We start from the raw sequence: 23,597 nt of genomic DNA on the forward strand, positions 1-23,597 counted from the left end.
ATAAATCAAAAGAGCGACCGCTGAGAGTTCTACCCACTGGACCATGTGAACAGTGAACACACTGGCTCTCAACAGCCTAAACTAAAAATGCATACTTTATCTATTTAGCACTCATTAAAACGGATAACTCAGCTCTGTTGAACAGATAATTTCTAACATGCCTCTAACCCTAAGCCAGTGCCTCTATTTATTTTTTTAAACGAAACTTTATTATATATTTGAACATCCAGCAGCATACACCAACGACATTAGATACACAGTGGTTTCTTCAGTGTATCTAGCTAATACATTTATAAATTAACTACCTAACAGCAACCCCCTACCCTCTCCCCCAAACACTGTAGACATCAAACTTTCACCACCAGTACACAAGATCAAGCAGTAGCTATTAAAGGTTCAAAGCTTTGCTTCCATTGATTGTATAGAGACCAGTGTTTTTCAAAAGAAAGCACCTTAAAATGGCAGAGCGCTGTCAAGCGATACATGTTATACCACTGGTCCAGCTTGCACACTACTGCCTGGTGATAGGGAATCTGAGGCAATTTCCATATGGCAGCAATCACCACCCAAGTAGCGGTGAGACCAAGCAGTAAAATAAGATCAGCACCTTCATCCAAATGGGGCAATGGCTTGTTCAGGAATGCCAATTCAATATTTACTTCTATGTCCTCCTGCAAAATCTGTGATAACATGGTAAATACCTTAATCCAATAAGGTTGCATTAAGGGGCAGTCCCACCACATATGATAATAAGTCCCCTAACCCCTGCAACCCCTCCAACAGAACTCCTCCCAACTAAGACCCATTTTTGCAAGTCTAACGGGAATAAGGTAACAACAAAATAAGACCTTATAGCCATTCTCCACTATTACTGAAGAGATACCCAGGGATGTTGTCCGTTGATAAACCAGTGTTCCAATCTTCAAGACTAAGTTCCTTTCCCAAGTCCTCCTCCCACTGCAACATATAAGAAAGTTTTGTAGACCCCCGCTGATTCAAGCATTGGTATATTTGAGAGATGGCTCCCTTTTGCACCACAGGCCCCAATAGTTTTTCAAATTGTCCTTTCTCTGCACCCAAGAACCTCAACACTCTTGATCCCTAAAGATAATGTTTGACTTGCAATATCCCCGGGGACAAACCATACTTCTTTTGCAGATCTCCAAATGTATACAACCCCTCCCCCGACTGGGTCAAACAATTGTCCCATTCATACTAACCCCAACCTTTCCCATCTATTAAACAGGGCTGGGCCCCTACCAGGTGCAAATTCTTCATTGTACAATATTGGCGTGTACCAGGAATAACATTTCCCACCCAACAGGCGTGGTTGCACAATCCGCCAAATACACATAGTTATTGCACAGAAAGAGCCCCCCTTCCCCTTATGGGACCCCACTGGTAACCAGGGAAGATGGGATAGAGGTACATCTTTCTCCACTTCCTGTTCTAACTCCGCCCACTGTTTTACCTCACACGTCTACCAAGCAACAAGTGCTTGAAGCTGGCAAGCATAGTAATATTTATGCAAATCCAGCATCGCCAATCCCCTATCTTTTTTTACCAAGATATAAGATGTATCGAGCCACTCTTGAGCGCCTCCTAGCCCAGAAGAATCTGTAGAACATATTTTCTATAGACTCCAGTTCCTGGGGTGTAATCCAGATCAGTAAAGCCATAAACAAATACAATAGGCGAGGCAAAATCATCATTTTCAGCGCTTCAATATGTCCCCAACCAGGACACAGTCAGCCTAGTCCAACTCTTCATCACCAATTGATGAATTAGAGGTTTATAATTTAAAATCGTACAACTGACTTCCCTCCCTCCCTAAATAGATACCCAAATATCACAAAGAAACTCACACCCAGCAAAATGGGAACTGGGCATGTAACGTCAGTATCCACTCACGAAGCAAACTAATGTACAGAAATACCCATATTAACTCAAAACACGGCCACTTTTCCAAAGCTCTCTAACTCTGTAATAAACTTCCTTCAAGGAAGTCTCCGTACCCGCAAGTAAGAAAAGCATCATCCGCAAATAAATTAACTTTATGTTGGGTCCCTTGCATCTCAACACCAGATATAGAGCCACTAACATGCAGTTTATATGCCAGTGGCTCCACTGCTAAACACTCACATATTATTCTTTGGCCTCACCACGGTATCTTATCAGACCATGGTCGTCTCTTACAGGTATAATTATGGAGACATCTTCTTCCATACCAGCCACCCCAACCCTGCCTGATCTCTTCACAGTGCAGCATTCATCAGTCATCTTGCACTCATTGCTCAAAATAAGGATTTGACATCCCTCCACCCACATGGGATGACTGCAAATGAAGTTTGTGCTGTGGGGGGCTCTTACTCTTGAGGGGACTGTCTCCGTCTGCTTGTAGTGAATCTGGGCACAGGGTTTAGAAGAGGAGCTGTAGGTAAAGGCACTGCGGTTCTTGAATAACAGGAGCTGTGGAGGAAAATGATCAATTAAGGACTTTAAAATTAACTATCGGTACAGATACAAAGAAGGCTTTTCTCCCTGCACCGCATTCTTCTGAAGTATTATACAGATGCACGCTCTTGCTTTTTCTGCAAGGCTGTCCCTCCTTCCCCCCCCCCCCCCCCTCCTCCCCTTACCTCCGTGTACTCTGGCTCTGGGATTCCCTCGGTATACAGGCTCTCCAGAACTTCCAGCATTCCGAAGGACAGGTCTGTATTTAAGGTCTGTATGCTGCGGCCTGAATTCCGTTCACAAACAACCTGCACAGCTGCACCTGTTACCCTACAGTGGAGAATGAAGTGCAAATCATAAAAATGTTATCAGTATACCTGCAACATTTAAAGGGTTTAGTCCGATTATGTATTCAACAAATGTCTCTTCCAGTTCTGCCAGCAAAAAGGTCAGTATACCATGGACCAAGCAGTGGCTAGTTTTCAAAATATAAATACCAGTCCCAAATTGTAGCAAGTAATCAATTTGACTCAATGGGATCAGGCAGAAGTCTATTTAGGCAAATTTATTCAAAAACTTTTTTTAGGTTTTCTAGTTATTTTGCATTCAAAACATTCACGTTTCAAACCAAAAGTTAATATTTTCAGGATTGCTCAAGTATGGTGACCTCAGCGGTGCTCACTGCCAAAGATGTAGATATGGTAATGTAACTAGCACCACTTCATCAGCACACCCAATTAGATTTTATTATCTCTCTTATCTATTGGTTTTACTTATCTTTTCTCTTTTTAATGTCAGACCAAGGGGTTCAGCTGCCCAACATGTTTCGCTCAGCCATGAGCTGTATCAAGGACATTCCCCTATAGCCTCTCCTAGCACCAGCTCTACTATTATTTAGCAGGATCACCCCTCTTTGAAAAGGGGTGGCCTAGTGGTTAGGATGGTGGACTTTGGTCCTGGGGAACTGAGGAACTGAGTTCGATTCACACCTCAGGCACAGGCAGCTCCTTGTGACTCTGGGCAAGTCACTTAACCCTCCATTGCCCCATGTAAGCCGCATTGAGCCTGCCATGAGTGGGAAAGCGCAGGGTACAAAGGTAACAAAAAAAAATGTGAATGTTTTGAAAGCAAAATAACTAGAAAACCTAAAAAAGTTTTTGAATAAATTTGCCTGAATAGACTTCTGCCTGATCCCATTGAGTCAAATTGCTTACAGTATATCATGGAGCCATCCTGGTTCCTACAGCAGTGCTCATAATTTGTGAATAGATGTCTTTATTGAAACAGAAGTAGTTGTGAATCAGGATGTTTCCCATGTATATTGGTGATCCAGAGTAGATGCCCTCAGAAAGGCTATTCTGTGGGTCAGCACTTTTCAGGACCACAGCACTGCATCAATAAGTTTATGGCCAGAATACTAAGAGGAACTTTTAAAACAATCCAGGAACATAAGATCTTTGAAGTGAAAAAGATGAAACACCAACAAGACAGGACTTAAAGATATGGGCAGGGCTGATTTTGGAAATTCTGGGGCCCAGGGCAGAAAATGAGGGAACACCCCTCTGATCCCTCTTCTCTGTGTCCCCCCCCCCCCCCAATCCCCCCAACTGCTATTACTACCACACATAATACAACTTTAAATCACTTTTATTTGGTAAATATAAATTGGAACAGATTTCTTCAACAGTATAAAACATCAGAATTTTGAACAAATTCACTTTGGGGTAAAGTGGGTCTTCTTTGCTTTTGCAGAGGGAACATCTTCAATTTTAGAGAAGTCTAGCTTGCAATAAATTTCTTGCTCAACTGAGATCTCAGCCAGACCATTCGGATGATGTAACAACGTTGAACACAAATAGTTCTTCAATAACTTTAAACATGAAAAGCTTCTCTCTCCTGAGACCACGGTTACAGGTACAGTCAAAAGCAGCTGCGATGTAACGCTTAAGTTCAGGTATAGCGATCAAATAAACCATATCTATGCTGGAAAAAGTTAAGAAACCTCAGCTGGCCTGGCAAGGCATTTACAGCTAAGCATCTCGCAACATTCAAGCCTTCTGCATCAATGTTACCCATTTCTTGAGCCAAATGTCTGCAACTTCCCCATCTCTTTGGCAGAGAAAATATAGTCGAACAAATGATTTAAAAAAAGCTAGTTCAAGCTAGTAACTGCTGCATTGACAAGCGGGGGTGGGAAGGGGGAAATCTTGGCTTCAACTTTTCCTCTGCACTAAATGTCACCGTTGTCATTCACACATTCATAATTCATAATTGTCATTCAGACAAACATCCGTTTCCTCTTTTGGCTTCTCTTTTCAGGAAAAGCGAGTTCAATCCCAATCTGCTCTTACATATCCTTTCCAGAGATATATGATGAGGTAAGCGCATTTTGTCTGAAAATTTTCAGACGTCACAAGTACCAATTCCAACAGTGGGGCTCTGAAGTTTACTTGTGTTATATGAAACGCATCATATTATACAACTAAATTATAAAGTGCCCTTAACTGATCTTTTGCGCAAGGCTCTGCGTTTCTGAGCCTGTCATACAATTTTGTTTCTGAACTGCATGATCTACTAGTGCTTCAAGAACATATCGAAGCACCTTTACACTTTACCCAGCAGTTTGAATCAGGGGCACTGTCTCCAAATAGGTTAGATTTGCACATGAAGAGAAAAACCAAGGAGTAGGGTAGATCAGCTCTTCCAAAAACCCAAGGGAGATGATAGTTCAAACAGGTGATCTTTATTGGAACAGTTCAAAAGACTTGACACAGCTGCTGTGTTTCGGCATCTACAACGCCTGCTTCGGGAGTCTCGTGATGTTTTGTAGTTCAGATATGAGCAAAATATTCTGGGATCACATACAAACTTTAAGTGAATGATATGGATCTAAAGTCCATAAGAGTGCACAAAAACTTCCATCAGCTAAACTCTTATGGACTTTGGATCCGTATCATTCACAAAGTTTGTATGTGATCCCAGAATATTTTGCTCATATCTGAAATGAACATCATGAGACTCCTGAAGCAGGTGTTTTAGACGCCGAAACACAACAGCTGTGTTGAGTCTTTTGAACTGCTCCAATAAAGATCACCTCTTTGAACTATCGTCTCCCTTGGTTTTTTGGAAGAGCCGATCTACCCCACTCCTTGTTTTTTCTCTTGCTGACACAAGTACGGAACGATTGTTCCTCCATTTTAGATTTGCACATACCAGGACAGGATAGCATAATAGTAGCAGTACATTATCTCCTTTTTATCTTCAAGAGTTCACATAAGAGTTTTTCCATTAGTTTCTGTGGTTTATTTCCTGCTGCAATGGGTCAAAGAAAAAGTTCAACATAACATCCCTCATGCAGGTATAGGTTTATCTTCTCCTGAAGGTTTTATACTATCTCTACCACAATCATTAGTCCTAGCACATAAGCCAGAGGTGGGCACCTTTTTATCCAGGGTGCTGTGCGGCCAGTACATATCCTTTTTCCTTCCCATCATACTTATATATTAGTGGCCTTACTGCAGGACTACTCAAATGGCAGACTGCAGTCTGCAATCTGGATCACCGAGCCTTCCCATGTGGACCATGCAAAGGTCCAGGAAATCATTGTACTGGTTTGTAGTGGCATCTTACCCTCTCCTTTTGCCCTAGGCACAGTGATTCAAGCAGGTGGCTTCTGGCAGGATCCCGGGCATTCTAGGGATCCTCTTCCGATGCAACTTGACCGAGGAAAGGTCCCGGATCCAGCTAGAAGCCACCTGCTTGAATCACTGTGGCTGCCAATCACTAGTCAAAGTACATTTCAGGACCCGGGGGGGGGGGGGGGGGGGGGGGGGGGAGAGGAAGGTGAGTGTGAATGAAGAGAAGAAGCAGAGCCAAGTGCGAGTGCAATGGAGATGGGAAGGGAAGAGCTAGGTGACTGTGTACTATGGGGGAGAAGTAGAAGCAACCATGGGTATTAAGCATATTATTAAAAAAGAAAAAAAAAAGCCCCTACACTACATGAGATATGATGTGCACGCACCAACCCCCCCCCCCCCCCACTCCCCCCCCCTCCCAAAAAAAAAACACCTTGGAATTAAAATATATATATATATATATTTTAAAAAAAAACCCATCAGTTCTGCGGTAGTTTGTAGTCCCCAGTTTCAAACTTATACAACAGGGTCATCACATGAAGGTACTCAGCATGACTTGAGGAGAAAACATATTCCCTCCCCCAAATGGGCTGCCCTAGTCTCTAGTCTGTTGATTGACCAGGTTGCTTCCAACTGGGACCACCGACCCTGAGCTATGTATTTCCTAGACAATGTGCACCCCAGCCCATCAGACTAGCGTCTGTGGTAACCAGAATCCGCTCTGGAGGCTCGAGAAGCATCACATAGTGCAGGAGATCCTTCACCAGCCCAGACACTCTCTTGCTGCCCGCGCTAAGGAAAGGTGCACCTGAATATCCTGAAACTGGAATGGTATGGATGGGTGGGGAGACTGGATAGGCCATATGGTCTTTACCTGCCTTCATTTTTCTCTGTTTCTATGATAGAACCTTTGGTGCAGTTAATAGAGTCCATGCAGGGATAATGAGTGTCACCAGGCAGAAGATTCTACTTTTTGTGGACGATATTTTACTTACCCTGACCAACCCTTGTACCACTCTGGCTCAGGTTACTACACTTTTATGCTCAGGTCTCAGGCTTTAAAATCAAATATGCATAAATCAAAGATTCTGAATATTACAGTTGATCAGTCAGAGGCTGTCCTTTTGAAACAGTAATTCCCTTTCGTTAGGTCACTCATCAGATTTATTATTTGGAAGTTAATCTTACGAAAACCCTTGCTGGTCTTTATGAAGCTAATTTTCCTCCCAAATTACATGAACGTTTTACAGACAATGCCAATACAGCTTTTGTTACTCGCTATATCCCCTAATAAGGGTTCAATGCGGTTTACAAATTCAGATCATCATCATAAAAGTTCCATTCTCTGAATATTCACACAAAATAATAAAGTATCCCTCCTCCAACATACAACAGGTAATAATATACATGGGATAATTAATAATCAAAGAGTACTATGAAAATAAGAATTTAAGAATTCCTGAACAAAAAGGTTAACTTTTTATGGAACAATAAATAATTCACTTCAACTAATACTGCTCAGCAAGGAATTCCAAAATGATACCACAGCTAGGGAAAATGAAGAGTTATCCAGCCTAGTAAAATGGACTCTTTAAAAGAAGGGGGGGGGGGGGGTCAAAGCAACAACAATTTCCGTAGACAAAAAGAAAACTGTAAAAAAATACATACAGAATCAAATCAACATTGCAGACGCATTTCCATATAGAATTTGAAAAAGTCAGACAAGCTGATTTAAACAGAACACGCTCACTAACAGGGAGCATGCGAACTAGCAATGTGAGAAGAAACACTACTAAGCTTGCTTAACCTAAAAATTACTGTATTTCCTCAATTCTACGAAGCACTTTTTTGCCGGTTTTGACATGCATGGAAAATAGGTGCAGCTTACATTCAATGACATCTTAGAATCAAAGCCCAAAAACTCCACAACTGGTACCTGTACCATACCATATCTGTTGAAAGGCTGGCAGGAAACAGAACCTTGCGGTACACGCTCCACATCCAGATTCATGCTGCTGCATGCTTTTCTGGCTGACTCAAAGCCCTTATCTTGTCCACTCTTTTTTTTTTTTGCCCACCATGCCTCTCTGGTGTCGACTGCCTTCCGTGAGGTATGTGATCTTCGAGCAGCCAAATCCCAGTGCTGTCCTAGCAAAGAAGTCGATGGCCTGCCCCCCAGCCTAACACTGGCACTTCTCACACACGTTCAATTCGCGTATGAACTGAGCATGTGCAAGAAGCACTGGTGTGGACTGCTGGGAGAGAGGCCGCCCACTTTCCCACTGAGGTAACACCAGGATTCAACCACTTGAAGACCACAAACATACTCCAGGGCATTTCTCTCCAACAACAGCAAAATTACTGGCAAGGTATTAATGAAGAGGGCAGGGGAGAATAGAGAGGAAAACATTGCCCACCCCTGGAAGTGAATACTGGCTACACCCCTGCCTGATGGGGGATTCTGTTTTCCTGGAGTAGGCATCATCAGTGATCAAATAAAGAAGCCGCAAGGTATGCAAAGACCTTTTAAATGTCTACAAGAAGAGTGCATTACAATGCAAAAATAAAAAGGTAATTTTACATGCTGAACAGAATGGGAATAGGGCTGCGGGGGAAAAACAACAACAACCTGATATTAGTGAAGCAAATAGTCGCCGATGGCGAAAACGTCAAAATTTAATTTTTGCATGTAAAGCTACAACAACATGCCTTACAAGTCCAAAAAAAAGGATGACATTCCAAAATTGATGAAGTAGTTTTACAGGTCGTAACTGATGCACGATCCAAAGGTCTACCAATCACATGCCAAATGATTCATCTTAAGGCAATGGAAGCTACAAATTCACTTGGAATAAACAATTTTAAAGCTTGAAGTGGTTGGTGTCATCGATTTATGCTTAGGGAAGGATTTGCATTAAGGTGACGAATGTCAATCTGCCAAAAACTTCCTGCAGAGTTTGAAGAAAAAAAAGAAACCACTCACAAGCTTTCAGAGTTACGTTATTCAATTACAAACGAAAGAAAGATACAAATTATAGGTAATGCTGATGAAACCCCTATGTTTTTTGATATGCCATGTAATTATACCGTTAATCCACAAGGGTCTAAAGAAGTCAAAATAAAAACTACAAGTTACGAAAAACAGCATATCACTGTTATGTTATCTATTAACAGCTGACGGCTGAAAGCTTCCTCCTTATTGGATTCTTCACAGGAAAACCATTCCAAAAAAATGAAACTTTCCCAACAGACGTAATTGTAAGTGCACCAAAAAAAAAAAAAAAAAAAGAAAGCTTGAAGGCTGAAATGATGAAAGATTGGTTGAATGCTGTCTGGAATAGGTGGCCAGGGGCTCTTCACAAACCACATAGTATACTTGTTGATGCATTCAGAGGACGCCCGACAAAGAAGAGCCTGAAAGAAAACAATTGTGATTTGGTACTTATTCCAAGAGGTATGACAAGTCAGCTTCAGCCACTTGATGTTTCAGTGAAAAAGCCATTTGAAGTCTTTAAGAGGAAAATATGAGACCTGGTTATTTTCTGATAAACCTCCTTTGACGCCTTCTGGGAACATCAAGAGAGCACTTTCTTCAAAAACTGCAGAGTTGGCGTCAGCTGCATGGAAAGAAGTTCCAGTAGTGCGGCACTCATTTAAGAAGTGTTATACAATAACCGATGGTACAGAAGATGGATCTGATATAGGAAGACCATGATTCCAAGAGTGATAAGTCTTCAAGATCTACAATGATGCCTCAACTTGTGAGTAAATCAGCTGGTCCTAATGATAGCGATTAGAAGGATATACAGTACTGCATATCAAACTGTAACTGAATACTAGCACCATAATTTTGTCTTTCAAACGTTTGTGTTTTTCCTTCTGCATATGTTTGTCAGCTGTCTACTATATGCTTTTACCATCGGTATACAATATATTTTATGTTCATTTACCCTCGTCAATCCATTTTATTTCATTCTTCATTTTTTAATTTTTACCCTTTTACTTTCCAGCTAGACCCTCTTTGTTTTGAGGATTGTCTTCATCAATAGCTCCCAAGGTATATGATAACAAGGTTAGTTCCACCATACTTATATTTCACACGTCTATATTCATTTATTCCACTTCATGCACAATCATTTTAATGAATCTGCCATTTATTGATCTCCTTCACTACTCCTTTTAAAAATTATAAGTAATTTTTAAATACCGTTTTATTTTATTATTTTGATTTTCCAATACAAATATCACTCATATATGCTCTGTACTCTTCATGTTTGTGTAAGGCATCAAGACAAAAAAATACAAATTTATATATTATTCATTTTTAAATTATATATGCACACCAATTCTTTTATCTTTGAAAATCATTTTAAATATATGCGGTCGCCTTATTACATGTTGTATATATTGCAATACCTTAATTCCAAATTTAGCCACTTGTGCACATTCATTTTTAAATGTTTTTTATTGGATTTTATCATGTTTATTCATTTTGTTATCTATATTTAAAACATATAAGTGTAGTCCAATTAAAATTTAACATTTTTTAAAATGTTTTTAATATTTCAGTGTGTGTGTATATATATATATATATATATATATATATATATATATGCTATGTATACATTGTTTTTCAATTTGTGTTTTTAAATTAGATTATAGACTCCTGATGCAGGCCTAATGGCCGAAACACAACGTTGTGTCGAGTCCTTATACCTTAATAAAATTCTTTCATTATTATACATCTTCCCACTTTTATTTCATTGTGTTGTTGTCCGTAGGGTGTTTGAGTTCTCCGTCCTTTGACAGATCTCTTTCCTATTTAGTTTTGTTCCCACTGCAGCTCCTTGTGACTCTGGGCAATGGAGGGTTAATTGAATTGCCCAGAGTCAAAAGGAGCTGCAGTGGGGTAAAACATAAAATATACTTTCAATCATGTGATTAAAATTCTAATCGAAATGCATCCTTATTTACACCATTGCAATATTACATCTCTACTTCAGCAGACACAATAGCAATTGGCAGTTTGGATCCTCCAGCCGCTTCCCTTAATTGGAAGAATCAACCTTTTTTGTATAACCTTATTTCCTAATTGGTTGTATGTAAAACATGTTCCACTATGAGTTCTGCGTAAAGATTTACACCTTTTGAAAGAACTAGAGAAAGAGACCTGAGTAAGATGTGTGTTCAAGCTCTCCGAGGCCCTCGCACCCCTAAAGCTTGCAAAAGCTGAACCTTTTACATTCAGAATCACAAGACTGGTCCCTTAGTGGACGCTTACTGGATGGACAAATACTTAGCAACTTCACCAAGAGGAACGGTAGGCAAAGGAATCGAAAAAAGAGAAAGAGCAGCCACGAGCGGTGGACAGCATGATGGACGGAAAGTCACTGCAGGGAGGACAGCCCTTTTTGGCGGAGCAACTACTTCAACTGACAGCAGCAATAGAATAAGCTTTAGAGCCTAAAGTAAGGCATTATCTGACCAGTTTTCGCACTTCGAGACCTTCTAATCAGACATGAATAACAGAACGGGAGAGCTTAAGTAGAGGCTTTCGACCTTAGAAGATGCAGCCCCCACCCCCACCTACGGAGGCCTTGGGCAAACTTACTGCAACAGTGCGGGACTCGACTGTACAAGGCAGAGAAGTATTGATGGGTGGAGGTTTACGTGCCAGTCACCTTTGACAAAACTTTTTATCCCCGGCTGCTATCTTGCTGTCAGCGATATTCCAGCTTGCCAGTGATAATGGCTGGAGATATGAACCTAGTGTTTGATCCTAGCATAGATAGGTCCAGCCCTTTCGGGGTGAGGCAGCCTCCAGGTCCCTGAGTGCTAGAATCCTTCTGCTCTGCTTTGAGATTAGTAGACCCGTGGAGGTTGCTGCCCCCAAATGACAAAGATTTCACTCATGTTTCACGGACACATCAAACACATTCGCGTCTTGATTATATATTTATATCACAACAAATGCTATCTCAAGTAATTTCTGCCAAGATCATGCTTAATTTGGGTGGACCTGGAGGCAGCACCTTACTTTCAACAAACCCCGGGTTGGCGCTTTCCGGCATATTTGTTTCCCTCCGAAGATTTTATTAAATATTTACAAAATAAATGGCAAGAGTTGGTCTCCTCGAACCACCAGCACATGGATAGTCTACAGCTAAAGCTGTGCTTCGGGAAGACATCATTGCGTATGTCAGTGCAAGGAATCGTCGCATTGCGCAGGGTATTGTAGCCCTGGAACGCAGGGTGAGGACTCAAACGCTGCTATGCTTGAAACTCAACTTCCTCTTTGCTAGATTCTCTTACAGCAACCAAAGCAGTTTTGAATAGTCTTTTACATGAACTTGTGACAAGAACATTAATCTACGAAAATATGATCTATATAAACATGGGGAGAGAGCGGGGCGATTTTTAGCAAGTATCGTCAAAGGAACTACAAAATCTCATTTTATACCGGCCCTGCGAAGCCCTAAGGGACACATATATACTAAACTTGAGGAAATAACGGACATTTTTCACAAACATTTTGCTACTTTATATGAATCAGAGGTACCATCGGTAGATTTAACTACAACCATACAAAAATATCTTCAAATCTCAGGAATGCCCAGCCTCTCTGTAGAGGACTCGCGGTCCCTAAAATCAACCATTGACGGCTAAAGAATTACAAAAAGCTATTAGAGAGTTAAAATTATTTTCTGCTCCTGGTTCCGACGGGTTTACAGGCAAGTTTTATAAACACTTACAGAGTCAAATCATGGGCTCGTTATTAGACTTTTACAACACAGTGATAGAAAAAAGGAAGCTCTCTTTTACATGCTAACACTACTCTGATTAGTCTCATATCGAAGCCGGAATGCGAGTCCGTCCAACCTGGCTCTTACCAGCCAACTTCTTTGATAAATGTGGACATAAAATTGCTGTCTCGGGTCTTGGCGGTTTGTCTGGCCCCCCTACTGCCTGGCTTGATAATGGATGATCAGGTTGGCTTTGTGCAAGGGCGCCAGTCGGTGGTTAATGTCCGCAGGCTTATACTGGCCATGTTGGGGGGGCCGCAAGGTGGCAGCTTATGTAGTGGCGAGCCTTTGACCATGTTTTGTGGCCCTTTGTGTTTGCCATCCTGCACTGGGTGGCCTCCAAGGCTGGTTCCTGCGAGCGGATCAAACATTATATTCTTGCCCTTGGGCTGCACTTTTAGTGAATGGAATTAGAACAGCAGACTTTGCCATTGGTCGGGGAACCAGGCAGGGATGCCCTCTGTCGCCACTGCTATTTCTCCTTTCAATAGAACCACTTTTGTGCATGATTCGAGCAAACCCTAATATACGGGGAGTAAAAATCCAACACCACTGTGTAAAAGTTCTAGCCTATGCAGATGATTTACTTCTCATTTTCAGCGAGCCTCAACATTCTCTTACTCATTTACTTCAGATGGTGGAATGCTAGGGGACAATCTTTGGTTTTCAATTGAATTTATCTAAATCCCTAGCCCTGCCATTACCCTTCGATACACAACTTCATTGGAGAGGGCAATTTCATTTACAGTGGGCTGCCCGTCATTTCAAATATTTAGGAGTCACTTTTCCGTATGACTTGACTAGGCTATATGGTAAGAATGTACTCTCTTTATTGGCAGACACTAAGACTTTGTTACAACTCTGAGACACCTATCCCCTTTCCTTACTGGGACGTATCTCTTTGATTAATATGATGTAACAAAAAATTAAAATTGGTTATATATGTTTCAGATGTTACCATTATTTCTGAAAAGAAAGGAAGAACGCCTGTTGAACAAAATGATTCAAGGCTTTCTATGGAGGGGAAGGCGACCCAGACTTCCGCTTTCGATACTACAAAAACCTAAAGCACATGGGGGTCTAGGGCTCCTAAATATACGGTACTTGAAAGTATCATGTTCCATGAGACATATACGAGACTGGTTAACGGATATGCAAACTTTCTCAGCTACTGCTATAGAGTCTATATCGTCTCCCACAGCACATATCAGTTGGCTGCTACATACGATTCCTGGTAAAACAGACCCGGTGTTGAGTCATAACCCAATTTTTCTTTCAGCGAGAGCAGCCTGGAGATGGCTGTGCAGGCACCATAACTTTTCAGCGGTGGCTACACCTTATATGACACTAGTTTGAAACCCCGATTTCCCGACGGGCACGTCCTCTCCGGCGTTCCATCGCTGGAGGAGCTTGGGGATTCACTACTTGTTTCAACGCCTTAATGAGGACGGGAAGGTAAAATCCTTTGCAGAGTTACAACAAGTCTTTGCATTACTGCCTTCAGACTTCTTTGCCTATATGTAACTACAGCACTATGTTGCAACTCTAAACTGGATTAATCTCTGTGAAGATGTACACGATACCTTTAACACTGCTCTCATATTAGGATCACAAAATGAACTACCCCTGATATACCATCATAGATATTTGCTGGATTCTACTGAGGATCTAGATTACAAGATGTTTTTGAGAAAATGGGTGGATGAACTTCCCGCAGATCTGACTGAGGTACAATTCAGACAGCATGTTTTGAGTCTCTTGAGCAGTTCCCCTTTTGCACGTTACCGGGAACTGAATTTAAGTTTGCATTATGCTTGTACATCTCTCCTGTTCGAGCCTATAGAGCAATATTTGGCTCATCCGGGGCGTGCCCAAAGTGACAGGGAGATGCAGCTACACTTAGCTATATGTTTTTGACCTGCTTTCAGATTCTACAATTTTGGCTACAACTACTAATGGCACTACACATCTATGAAGGCCGCAGAGTGGAACTGTACCCTTTGATTCTGTTTGATATATGTAAATATTCTAAACCTGCTCATCCAGGCTTCCGACATTGTCTCCAAAGAGGTGTCCTAATGGGGAAAAAAGTAATTTTGCTGTGTTGGCAAGAGACCTTTGCTCCGACAGTGAGTATGTGGCGTACACACAATAGACCTATTAAAACTGGAGCGTTGTGGAATTATAGATATCTCTTCCAGAGAAGGTAGGCATTTTCAACAGACTTGGGAGCAATTTTGGGACACATTACAGCCTGTGGCATGTAGCAGACTTTTGAATCAATAGAACTGAGCTTTCCTCACAGTGATCCACTTATTGTTTCAGTTTCTAAAACATAAAGAGTGTGGGGGTGGGGGTGAAGGGGTGTTGATAATCATCTATTACTGTTTCAGATGTTCTTTGGTGATAATAATAAAAATGATTTCAACATAAAGAACTAGAAGTTTTATTGGGGGGGAGTCTAAAGTAAAGCTGGAATATCTCTTTGGGAATTGGGAAAGGGGAGATCTTGGACTTCCCAATTCTTTATAATTTAACTAGTCTATTATGACAAAACAGAGACTGGGTGTTTACAGGATTATACACTACGGGGGATGGAAAACAAACTATTCACACCAATACACCCACACTATTTACTACAGGCTCCCTCTGGTAAGATTTCACACATCTTTCAACAACGTTCTTTTAAGGCCGCCAAGGGATGACTGGAGGGTGCTTATGGTATAGACAGGTATCTCCCACAGATTTTAATTTTTTTTAACCAATTAGTGGGAATTTGGACTCCCCAGTCTAGATGGCGAGACTTTTAGATAGGATATATGATATGTTTATGTCTTTTCTTTTTTGAAGGCCAATGGAAAAATGCAACCTTTTACAAATTTGATCTTGGACCCGATGCGTTGGTCCAAGATCTCTTTACTTACATGCAAATGGCCCATTACATACAAGCATTATAATAGGGACAGTTTATTATGATTGTAAAGTATAAGCTTCATTTTTTTGGTTAATGACATAGATAATTGTATGTTTGCCTCCTCCTTACATAGATCACTCTGTAAGATTGATCCAAGCAAAAAACTCATGTTGATTTAGTTCATAAATGGAATACCAAACTAGGGGATTTGACTGCAACCCATTGATATGGCTAGAGCGATAAAACAGACTCCCACAATGATACACAGTGCTCGTTACAGAAATGTCAATTCCATATTTTAAGTAGAGCCTTCCCCCCCCCCCCCCCCCCCCCCCCCAAGTGCAAGCATATCATGCTGGATGACCTCTTTCTACTATTTGTATTAAATGTGGGGCTGTTGAAATACTTCATCTCATGCATTTTTGGCTATGTAGATTTTCTCTATTTTGGGAAAGTATACTGGTTGCATTTTACATACATAAATCTACTGTACCTTCTGGTAAACTGACAGATTGTGGTCCGTTAGGCAAGGAAGGTTAGGTCTTGTTATGCAAAGGCAGTATAGTAGGGAAGAAATGTCTTCTACAATACTGGTTAAAGGAACACCATCATATTGGCATTGGAGTAATGCCTTTCATAATCTTTTCATATTGGAAGCTAGAGACACTTGCCTCAGAGAAAAGGAAGAAACGATTTTGGACCATATAGGATTATATTCAAGATCTTTCACCTAAAGCACAGTCTGGTCCTTAATGAGCTTCATTTATGAACAATTTTTTGACTTATGACTCATAATCGCTTCTGCATTATAATATTCAGTAACAAGAGAAGTATGAGAATTGGGAGGGGGGGCATGGGGAGGGGATGGATCCTGAATGTCTCCGCAGAACATTCTGATTGATATACCTCTGAACTCTTTATGTATCTCATTTGCTACCGAATTAACAAACAGATTGAAATATAAATGCTCAAGGCCTGACTCTAATATGTGTGTGGTCTTGAACAAACTTTCGAGCTTCTACGGGCATAAGCCATAGTCTCATACCTGATGTGGCTGAGCGGACAGGCCTTCTGGAACCGCTGCCGCAAGTGCTCAAAGTCTCTGCCACTGAAGGCTGAGTCCTTGAAGTAGGTGAGTTCGGTGAAAAAATGCTGGTTGAGTTCTGCTGATGGTAGCTTGGAGGGGCCGGCAAAGGGGCAAAGGTGCAATACAGTCAGAGTGAGACCACCTAGAGTGATCTTCAGCAGCATCTCTGGTCGTAGAGTCTCTAGCGGTGGTGAAGGCTGGGATGCTTTTCCTGAAACAGACAATTGTGGTTTACATAAAAGGAACTATATTTCCTCCAATGAACTATGAAGAGGGGGGAGGGATTTCAGATTTAGTGTATGCCTTTTTCGTCAGTAGCTCAAGGTGAGTTACATTCAGGTACAGTAAGTATTATCCTGTCCTCAGAGGGTTTACAATCTAAATTTGTGTCTGCGGCAATGGCGGGTTAAGTGACTCGTGCAAGATCACAATGAGGAGCAGCAGCAGCAGGATTTGAACCCTTGCTTCCGTGTTTCTTCGCCCACAGCTCTAACCCTTTAGGCTACTTCACTTTCCTACTACCTGATATTGTTCATGAAACTGCACAAGAGGTTTGTTGCCTGGGATTGGGACATGCCCCTGGAGGTCAGTTTAGATCACATCACCTACCTTCCTTCATATTCTGCAGGTTTGGGTGGGCAGTTGCAAAATAGGGTCTGCTGTGCCGCCAGGGGGCGCTCAAAGGTAGCCGAGGTATCTGAGAGAGAAAGATGAGCAATTCAGTCAAACAGAATTACTTTTTTTTAGAATATTTAACCTACTGCCATTAACAAAAGTATCAAAGCGATTTATAAAGAAAAAAAAGAACCAAACCAAGGGCAGGTTGCATTTTCTGCAAGCAGAAACAGGGGGCCAAATAAAGGGAAGACCTATTACAAAAACAGCTCTCTTGATTGGCTGCCTGGCTGCAGCTAGAAACATATTCTTTAGCACTCCCACCATAGAGATGTGCCAAATCTGTAGGATAATCACAGCTCCCCCCTCCTTTTGTACACAGCAGTCCCTCACAGTCCCCCTTCCTCTACATTCTGCAAAAAAAAAAAGGGGGGGGGGGGGAAGAGTGCATGGCAGGCTTACCCCGGGGGCCAAGGAAGATGGCTGCAGTTGGCCAGTGCTGTTGTCACTATAGATAGAGGTGTTTGGGTCAACGTCAGATAGATCACTGAGGGAGCGGACAGAGGTTACACTGCTCGTCATGGGTGCCATGGAGAAGAACATCTCTACTGAAGGGGGGAGGGAGGGATATTAGGAAAGAAAGGGAGAGAAAAAGGCATCACAAACTGCAAAAAGACATGACATCTCCTGCAATCAAATCTGCGTACATCGGAGCATCTAAAACATTGGCAGAATCTTTGACTGAAGTTTTTTTGGTTCCATTTGTTTGATTTTTTTTTTTTTTTGGGGGGGGGGGTAATTTAGCTTCAGCCACAATACATATTACTGACCCACCATTGTTTCTTCAGTAAGTCTGAACTGTTTTACAACATACACCCCAACTCTCTGTCCTCCCCCCCCCCCCAACCCATCAACCTTAAGGAACCCACCTGTTCTCTCTATCATAATCCCTTCTCCTTTTATTGCACATCTTATAAGAATTCCATATTTTCTCATATTGCATTAGCCTCTTATTCTTAGGTGCCCTTTCTTATCTGTCCTCTTATATTTCAAAATACTGTCAGAACAAAGAACATACAGATTTTACCTAATCGTAAGCAGTCTCATCATGATTACATGCATCAGAGTAATTCTACTTATCAGTACAGCAGCCCCTCCCTCCAACTTAACTATCCTCTGATGTAAGGATATTGATTAGCTGTGCACCTCCATTCTCTAGGCCCGATAGCGTCTGCAGTTCATAATCATCTGTCAGGTTCCGATCAGGCCCCATGTATAACTGCTGGCTCAAGTCCTGCTCAATCAGCTTCAGGTCCTCAGAGTGCAGGGGTCGGCTCTTATTAATCGCTTCCTTCAGTCCATGCACTTCTGTAAGGAAAAATCCGGATGCTCACAGTAATGTCAAAGATCTGGTTCACCACAGTCATCCATACCACACAATACCACAGGTCAATTTTCAAGACAACCCTTGAGCAGCCAAGAAAACCAAATTCAAGGTTTTAACCACTTGTTAGGTTCAGCTGAAAATTTTCTTAGATCTAGCTGGTCAAACTTTGACCAGTGAAATTTAGAGCAGCTCAATGCAGGTGGGGATACTCGGTCAAAACTTAGTTGCTCAGCGCTGATCAGTGCCAAACAGTCCTTTTTAAAGAGGACATACAACAAAAATAAATAAATTCCAGCGGATTCCTCTCCTTCAAACTGTAGTGGTGTTGTTAATCCTAAGGAGAAGCAGCAGTATCAGGACAACAATGAAGCCAAACAGGAAAGAGCATGTCCATTGGCTGGCTCATTTGGAAACTTGTGAAGAGTGCCAGCTGAGGATTAGGGAAGTATAATAGAGATCTAGTTCAGATGATAGCCTTCTCCCATCCTACTCTGACAAACTGGGAGGAATGGAGAGTGATCTGGGTGAAGTTAGGGGGGCAGCACCGAAAATTAATGCTAGCTGCCTAATTTAAATCACCCAGAACCTGTGGGTAAAACTTTAGCACTCAGGGAAAAGATCAATGGTTAAATCTAGCTGTTCATCCAGACCTTGATGGCAGGGAAAAAAATTTGTTTATGCAAATCTAGATGCCTAAATCCTTTACCTAGATCTATTGTGACACATAAGGAGAGCCTTACTGAAAAGAACAAAAGTCAGGACAGAATTCAGCTGTGCCTTATTAAACTTCGTAAAAGCTGAACCAGATACATGCACTACATAGTGGGGAGTCCTAAAATATCCCCTACTTACTGGTCATTGAAGGAAATGAGCAAAATTGAATTTTCACAGCTCAGAACAAACCACTAGCAAAATCCATGCACTTATAGCAGTAGAGCTGGTGAGATTGGTCAAAATATCCCACTTGTATACCTTTTGGCTTTATTGATGCCTTTTTGATTTTACTGTGAAGTGCCCTTTCTGTTCCAGTATTTTTTTCTTACATTGGTACATTTTAAAACTCCTTCCTCCCCATGTCCACTCTTCAGCTGGTGTGGATTAACACCACTACTATATAATGTGCCTCTGCCACCACAGACCCCAATGCACAATTCACTAAACAGCAGTGTGTAAAGGTTTCTTGCAAGACCATCAGTTTAAAACTCAATATTCTCTTTGTAAGAAAGAGATTTCTAGTGGGGGTCATTGACTGTTAAGCAAAGCCCTGAAAAAAAAAAAAAGCTCATCTGGTCTTGTCCAAGGTGGTGTACGGACATGCACTGGAAGATCGAAGGGTCTATGCCTGAACTCACCTGAAATACAGAGGGCGCTGAGCAGGTCCTGCAGGTAGACCATCTGTTTCAGAGACAGCAGCAAGTGTAAGGATCCCATCTTCCCATCTACCTCCAGCTGCCAAGGTCAGAAGAAGGACAAAAAGTCAGAGATTACTTAAAGGTCATACCATGAGCCAAAAAGAGAGAAAGAGCAGAGGCATCACTGGACTGTGGAGCGAGACAGAATGGTGCAGGAATAAACTAATGGCTAGTGCAGTGAGCTGAGATCCTGGAGAACTGGGTTCGATTCTCACTGCAGCTTCTTGTGACTCTGGGCAAAAGTCACTTAATCCTCCATTGCTCCAGGTACAAAAACAGATTGTGAGCCCACTAGCAACAGAAGTACCTGCATATAGTTTGTATCTAGTAGCACTACAGAAATACTAAGTAGTATTAGTAGTATCTACTTAAAACTCCCTCCTCCCCCCCCCCCCCCCCCCACCACCACCATACACACAAAGGGGCTAGCAAATCAGGGAAGATGCAGGTTAACATTGTATTCCTAAATCTCCTTCCTCCTATTCAGCTGGTACTTACTCTCTGAGGCAGGGCTTTGCCCACATCTAGCAACAGTGCCATGAAAACTGCAACCTAAGCCAGTAAACTAAACTATCATAGGATGGCTGGCTGAAATCTACCCTCCCTGCTGCCATTCAGTAGTTGGAGGCCTGTCCAGCAGCCAGCTTTTCACAGTCAGTGATGCGACTCCTGGACTCAGGTGCTAAATGAACACACAAAATTAAGCCCACTGGATGGCTTCTACAGTTCCCTCATTGCTCCAACCTTCGGTCCTGGGAATGCTTCATTTTGCTTCAGTTTTACTGTCATTTCCATATGGCCAGAGCAGCTTCCAATCTGCAGCAGCTGAGAGGGGGAAGGGGTCTCCTCAGGCTGGCTGGGAGACTCTATATGTACAGAAGGACATTCACTGGCAGAGCAGGAGGACATCTCCATTTCCTAGAAGACAGACGAAGTGAACATTGATGATTTAAGGAACAGCGCATGAGATCTCAGTGCCTGCTTGCTCTGGTACAGGACCCCACAGATCACCCCCCCCCCCCCCCCCCCCCCCACACACACACACACACACTGCACAGGGCAGCTCAAGAGGCAGGACGCAGACTGTCCTCTCTAACAAAGATGATTCAGCGTATGAAATTCAAGAACTCAGGGCCTGCTGCTGCCCCCACCCCTCCCCAGCACAGGGTGGTTTTACCCTCCATCCTCAGGGGACAGAGTACTTCAGCCCCAGATGATGCCAGTTCAGATTTCACTCAATTCGTTTATTTAATTTTTGCTCTGATGGCACAATTGCTCAAGCCTGTGTGCTTACCTGAGGGACAGGAGAAGAGGAGGGAGTAGGCCGCTTGTCAGGGAACTGTTCGTAAAACAGCGAGACCCCGCTCAGCTGCAGCACTTTGTGGACGAAGGCAGGCAGCTGGTGGATGTCCACTGGGAAGACCTGGTTTGAGTCTTTCACTGCCTCATCACAGTAATCCAACCTATGATCCAAAGACAGGAACAAGATCAGGTCTTCATCTGGACCTCCCTTTGAAGTGGTTCATTCCCATTAAGCCAGGTTTGTCTGTTGGTCAGTAAATTTGTTCCTCAACAGCTTCCAGAATTTATAAATATGCAGGTAAACTGTAGACAGTTAGTTTGAAGATTTTTATCTGACCCCTTTGTAATAATATAATTGAATAACCTTTCAACACTTTGTTAGAGACTGCTAAGGAACTTTATCCACTGGTGGACAGATCACCTGTAAGGGGAGCATCACCTGGTGTGGCAGAAGCAATTCTGTAGTTAGAGTCAACCTTCCAGTGGTGAAATGCAGTGGACACTGCTGGCTTTGAAAAAAATAAAGGATATGAACAAGTTCCTCAGAGGAAGTCCAAGCTTGAGAAAGCCACCGCTTCCCCGAGTGAGCATCAATAAACATGGAGTGGAGGAGTAACCTAATGATTAGTGCAGTGGATTGAGAATCTGAGGAGGAACTGAGTTCAATTCCCACTGTGGCTCCTTGTGACCCCGGGCAAGTCACTTAACCCTCAATTATCCCTGTACAAAAGAAAAACAAACCTTAGTTTGCGAGTCCACTAGGGACTTATGTAACGGTTTATGGATTTGTCCTTTAGGAAACCGTCCAACCCCTTTTTAAACTCTGCTAAGCTAACCGCCTTCACCACATTTTCCGGCAATGAATTCCAGAGTTTAATTACACGTTGGGTGAAGAAACATTTTCTCCGATTTGTTTTGAATTTACTACACTGTAGTTTAATCGCATGCCCCCTAGTCCTAGTATTTTTGGAAAGCGTGAACAGACGCTTCACATCCACCTGTTCCACTCCACTCATTATTTTATATACCTCTATCATGTCTCCCCTCAGCCGTCTCTTCTCCAAGCTGAATAGCCCTAGCCTCCTTAGTCTTTCTTCATAGGGAAGTCGTCCCATCCCCGCTATCATTTTAGTCGCCCTTCGCTGCACCTTTTCCAATTCTACTATATCTTTCTTGAGATGCGGCGACCAGAATTGAACACAATACTCAAGGTGCGGTCGCACCATGGAGCAATACAACGGCATTATAACATCCTCACACCTGTTTTCCATACCTTTCCTAATAATACCCAACATTCTATTCGCTTTCCTAGCCACAGCAGCACACTGAGCAGAAGGTTTCAGTGTGTTATCGACGACGATACCCAGATCTCTTTCTTGGTCTGTAACTCCCAACGTGGAACCTTGCATGACGTAGCTATAATTCGGGTTCTTTTTTCCCACATGCATCACCTTGCACTTGCTCACATTAAACATCATCTGCCATTTAGCCGCCAAGTCTCCCAGTCTCGTAAGGTCCTCTTGTAATTTTTCACAATCCTGTCGCGAGTTAACGACTTTGAATAACTTTGTGTCATCAGCAAATTTAATTACCTCGCTAGTTACTCCCATCTCTAAATCATTTATAAATATATTAAAAAGCAGCAGTCCTAGCACAGACCCCCGAGGAACCCCACTAACTACCCTTCTCCATTGTGAATACTGCCCATTTAACCCCACTCTCTGTTTCCTATCCTTCAACCAGTTTTTAATCCACAATAGGACATTTCCTCCTATCCCATGACCCTCCAATTTCCTCTGTAGCCTTTCATGAGGTACCTTGTCAAACGCCTTTTGAAAATCCAGATACACAATATCAACCGGCTCCCCTTTGTCCACATGTTTGTTTTTATTCCTTCAAAGAATTTAAGTAAATTGGTCAGGCACGATTTCCCCACACAAAAGCCGTGCTGACTTGGTCTCAGTAATCCATGTCCTCGGATGTGCTCT

At 42.2% G+C, this 23,597-nt stretch overlaps 1 protein-coding gene across 3 annotated transcripts in view; it reads right to left on the reverse strand.

The window, feature by feature from the left end:
* ATG2A (autophagy related 2A) overlaps positions 1-23,597 on the reverse strand; it is a 114,548-nt gene that overhangs the window by 78,152 nt on the left and 12,799 nt on the right. For 2 of the 3 annotated variants that reach the window (XM_030217737.1, XM_030217735.1), the window contains exons 5-13: positions 21,602-21,770; positions 21,052-21,225; positions 20,248-20,344; positions 18,715-18,876; positions 17,971-18,116; positions 17,503-17,590; positions 16,852-17,104; positions 2,640-2,784; positions 2,371-2,469 (exon numbers count right to left, since the gene is read on the reverse strand). In XM_030217737.1, coding sequence (XP_030073597.1) covers positions 2,371-2,469; positions 2,640-2,784; positions 16,852-17,104; positions 17,503-17,590; positions 17,971-18,116; positions 18,715-18,876; positions 20,248-20,344; positions 21,052-21,225; positions 21,602-21,770 — 1,333 coding nt within the window. The remainder of the gene's footprint in view (positions 1-2,370; positions 2,470-2,639; positions 2,785-16,851; positions 17,105-17,502; positions 17,591-17,970; positions 18,117-18,714; positions 18,877-20,247; positions 20,345-21,051; positions 21,226-21,601; positions 21,771-23,597) is intronic. The other variant, XM_030217736.1, reaches the window with a different exon arrangement.

Source organism: Microcaecilia unicolor, chromosome 11, assembly GCF_901765095.1.
Source record: "Microcaecilia unicolor chromosome 11, aMicUni1.1, whole genome shotgun sequence".
Classification (NCBI taxonomy): domain Eukaryota; kingdom Metazoa; phylum Chordata; class Amphibia; order Gymnophiona; family Siphonopidae; genus Microcaecilia; species Microcaecilia unicolor.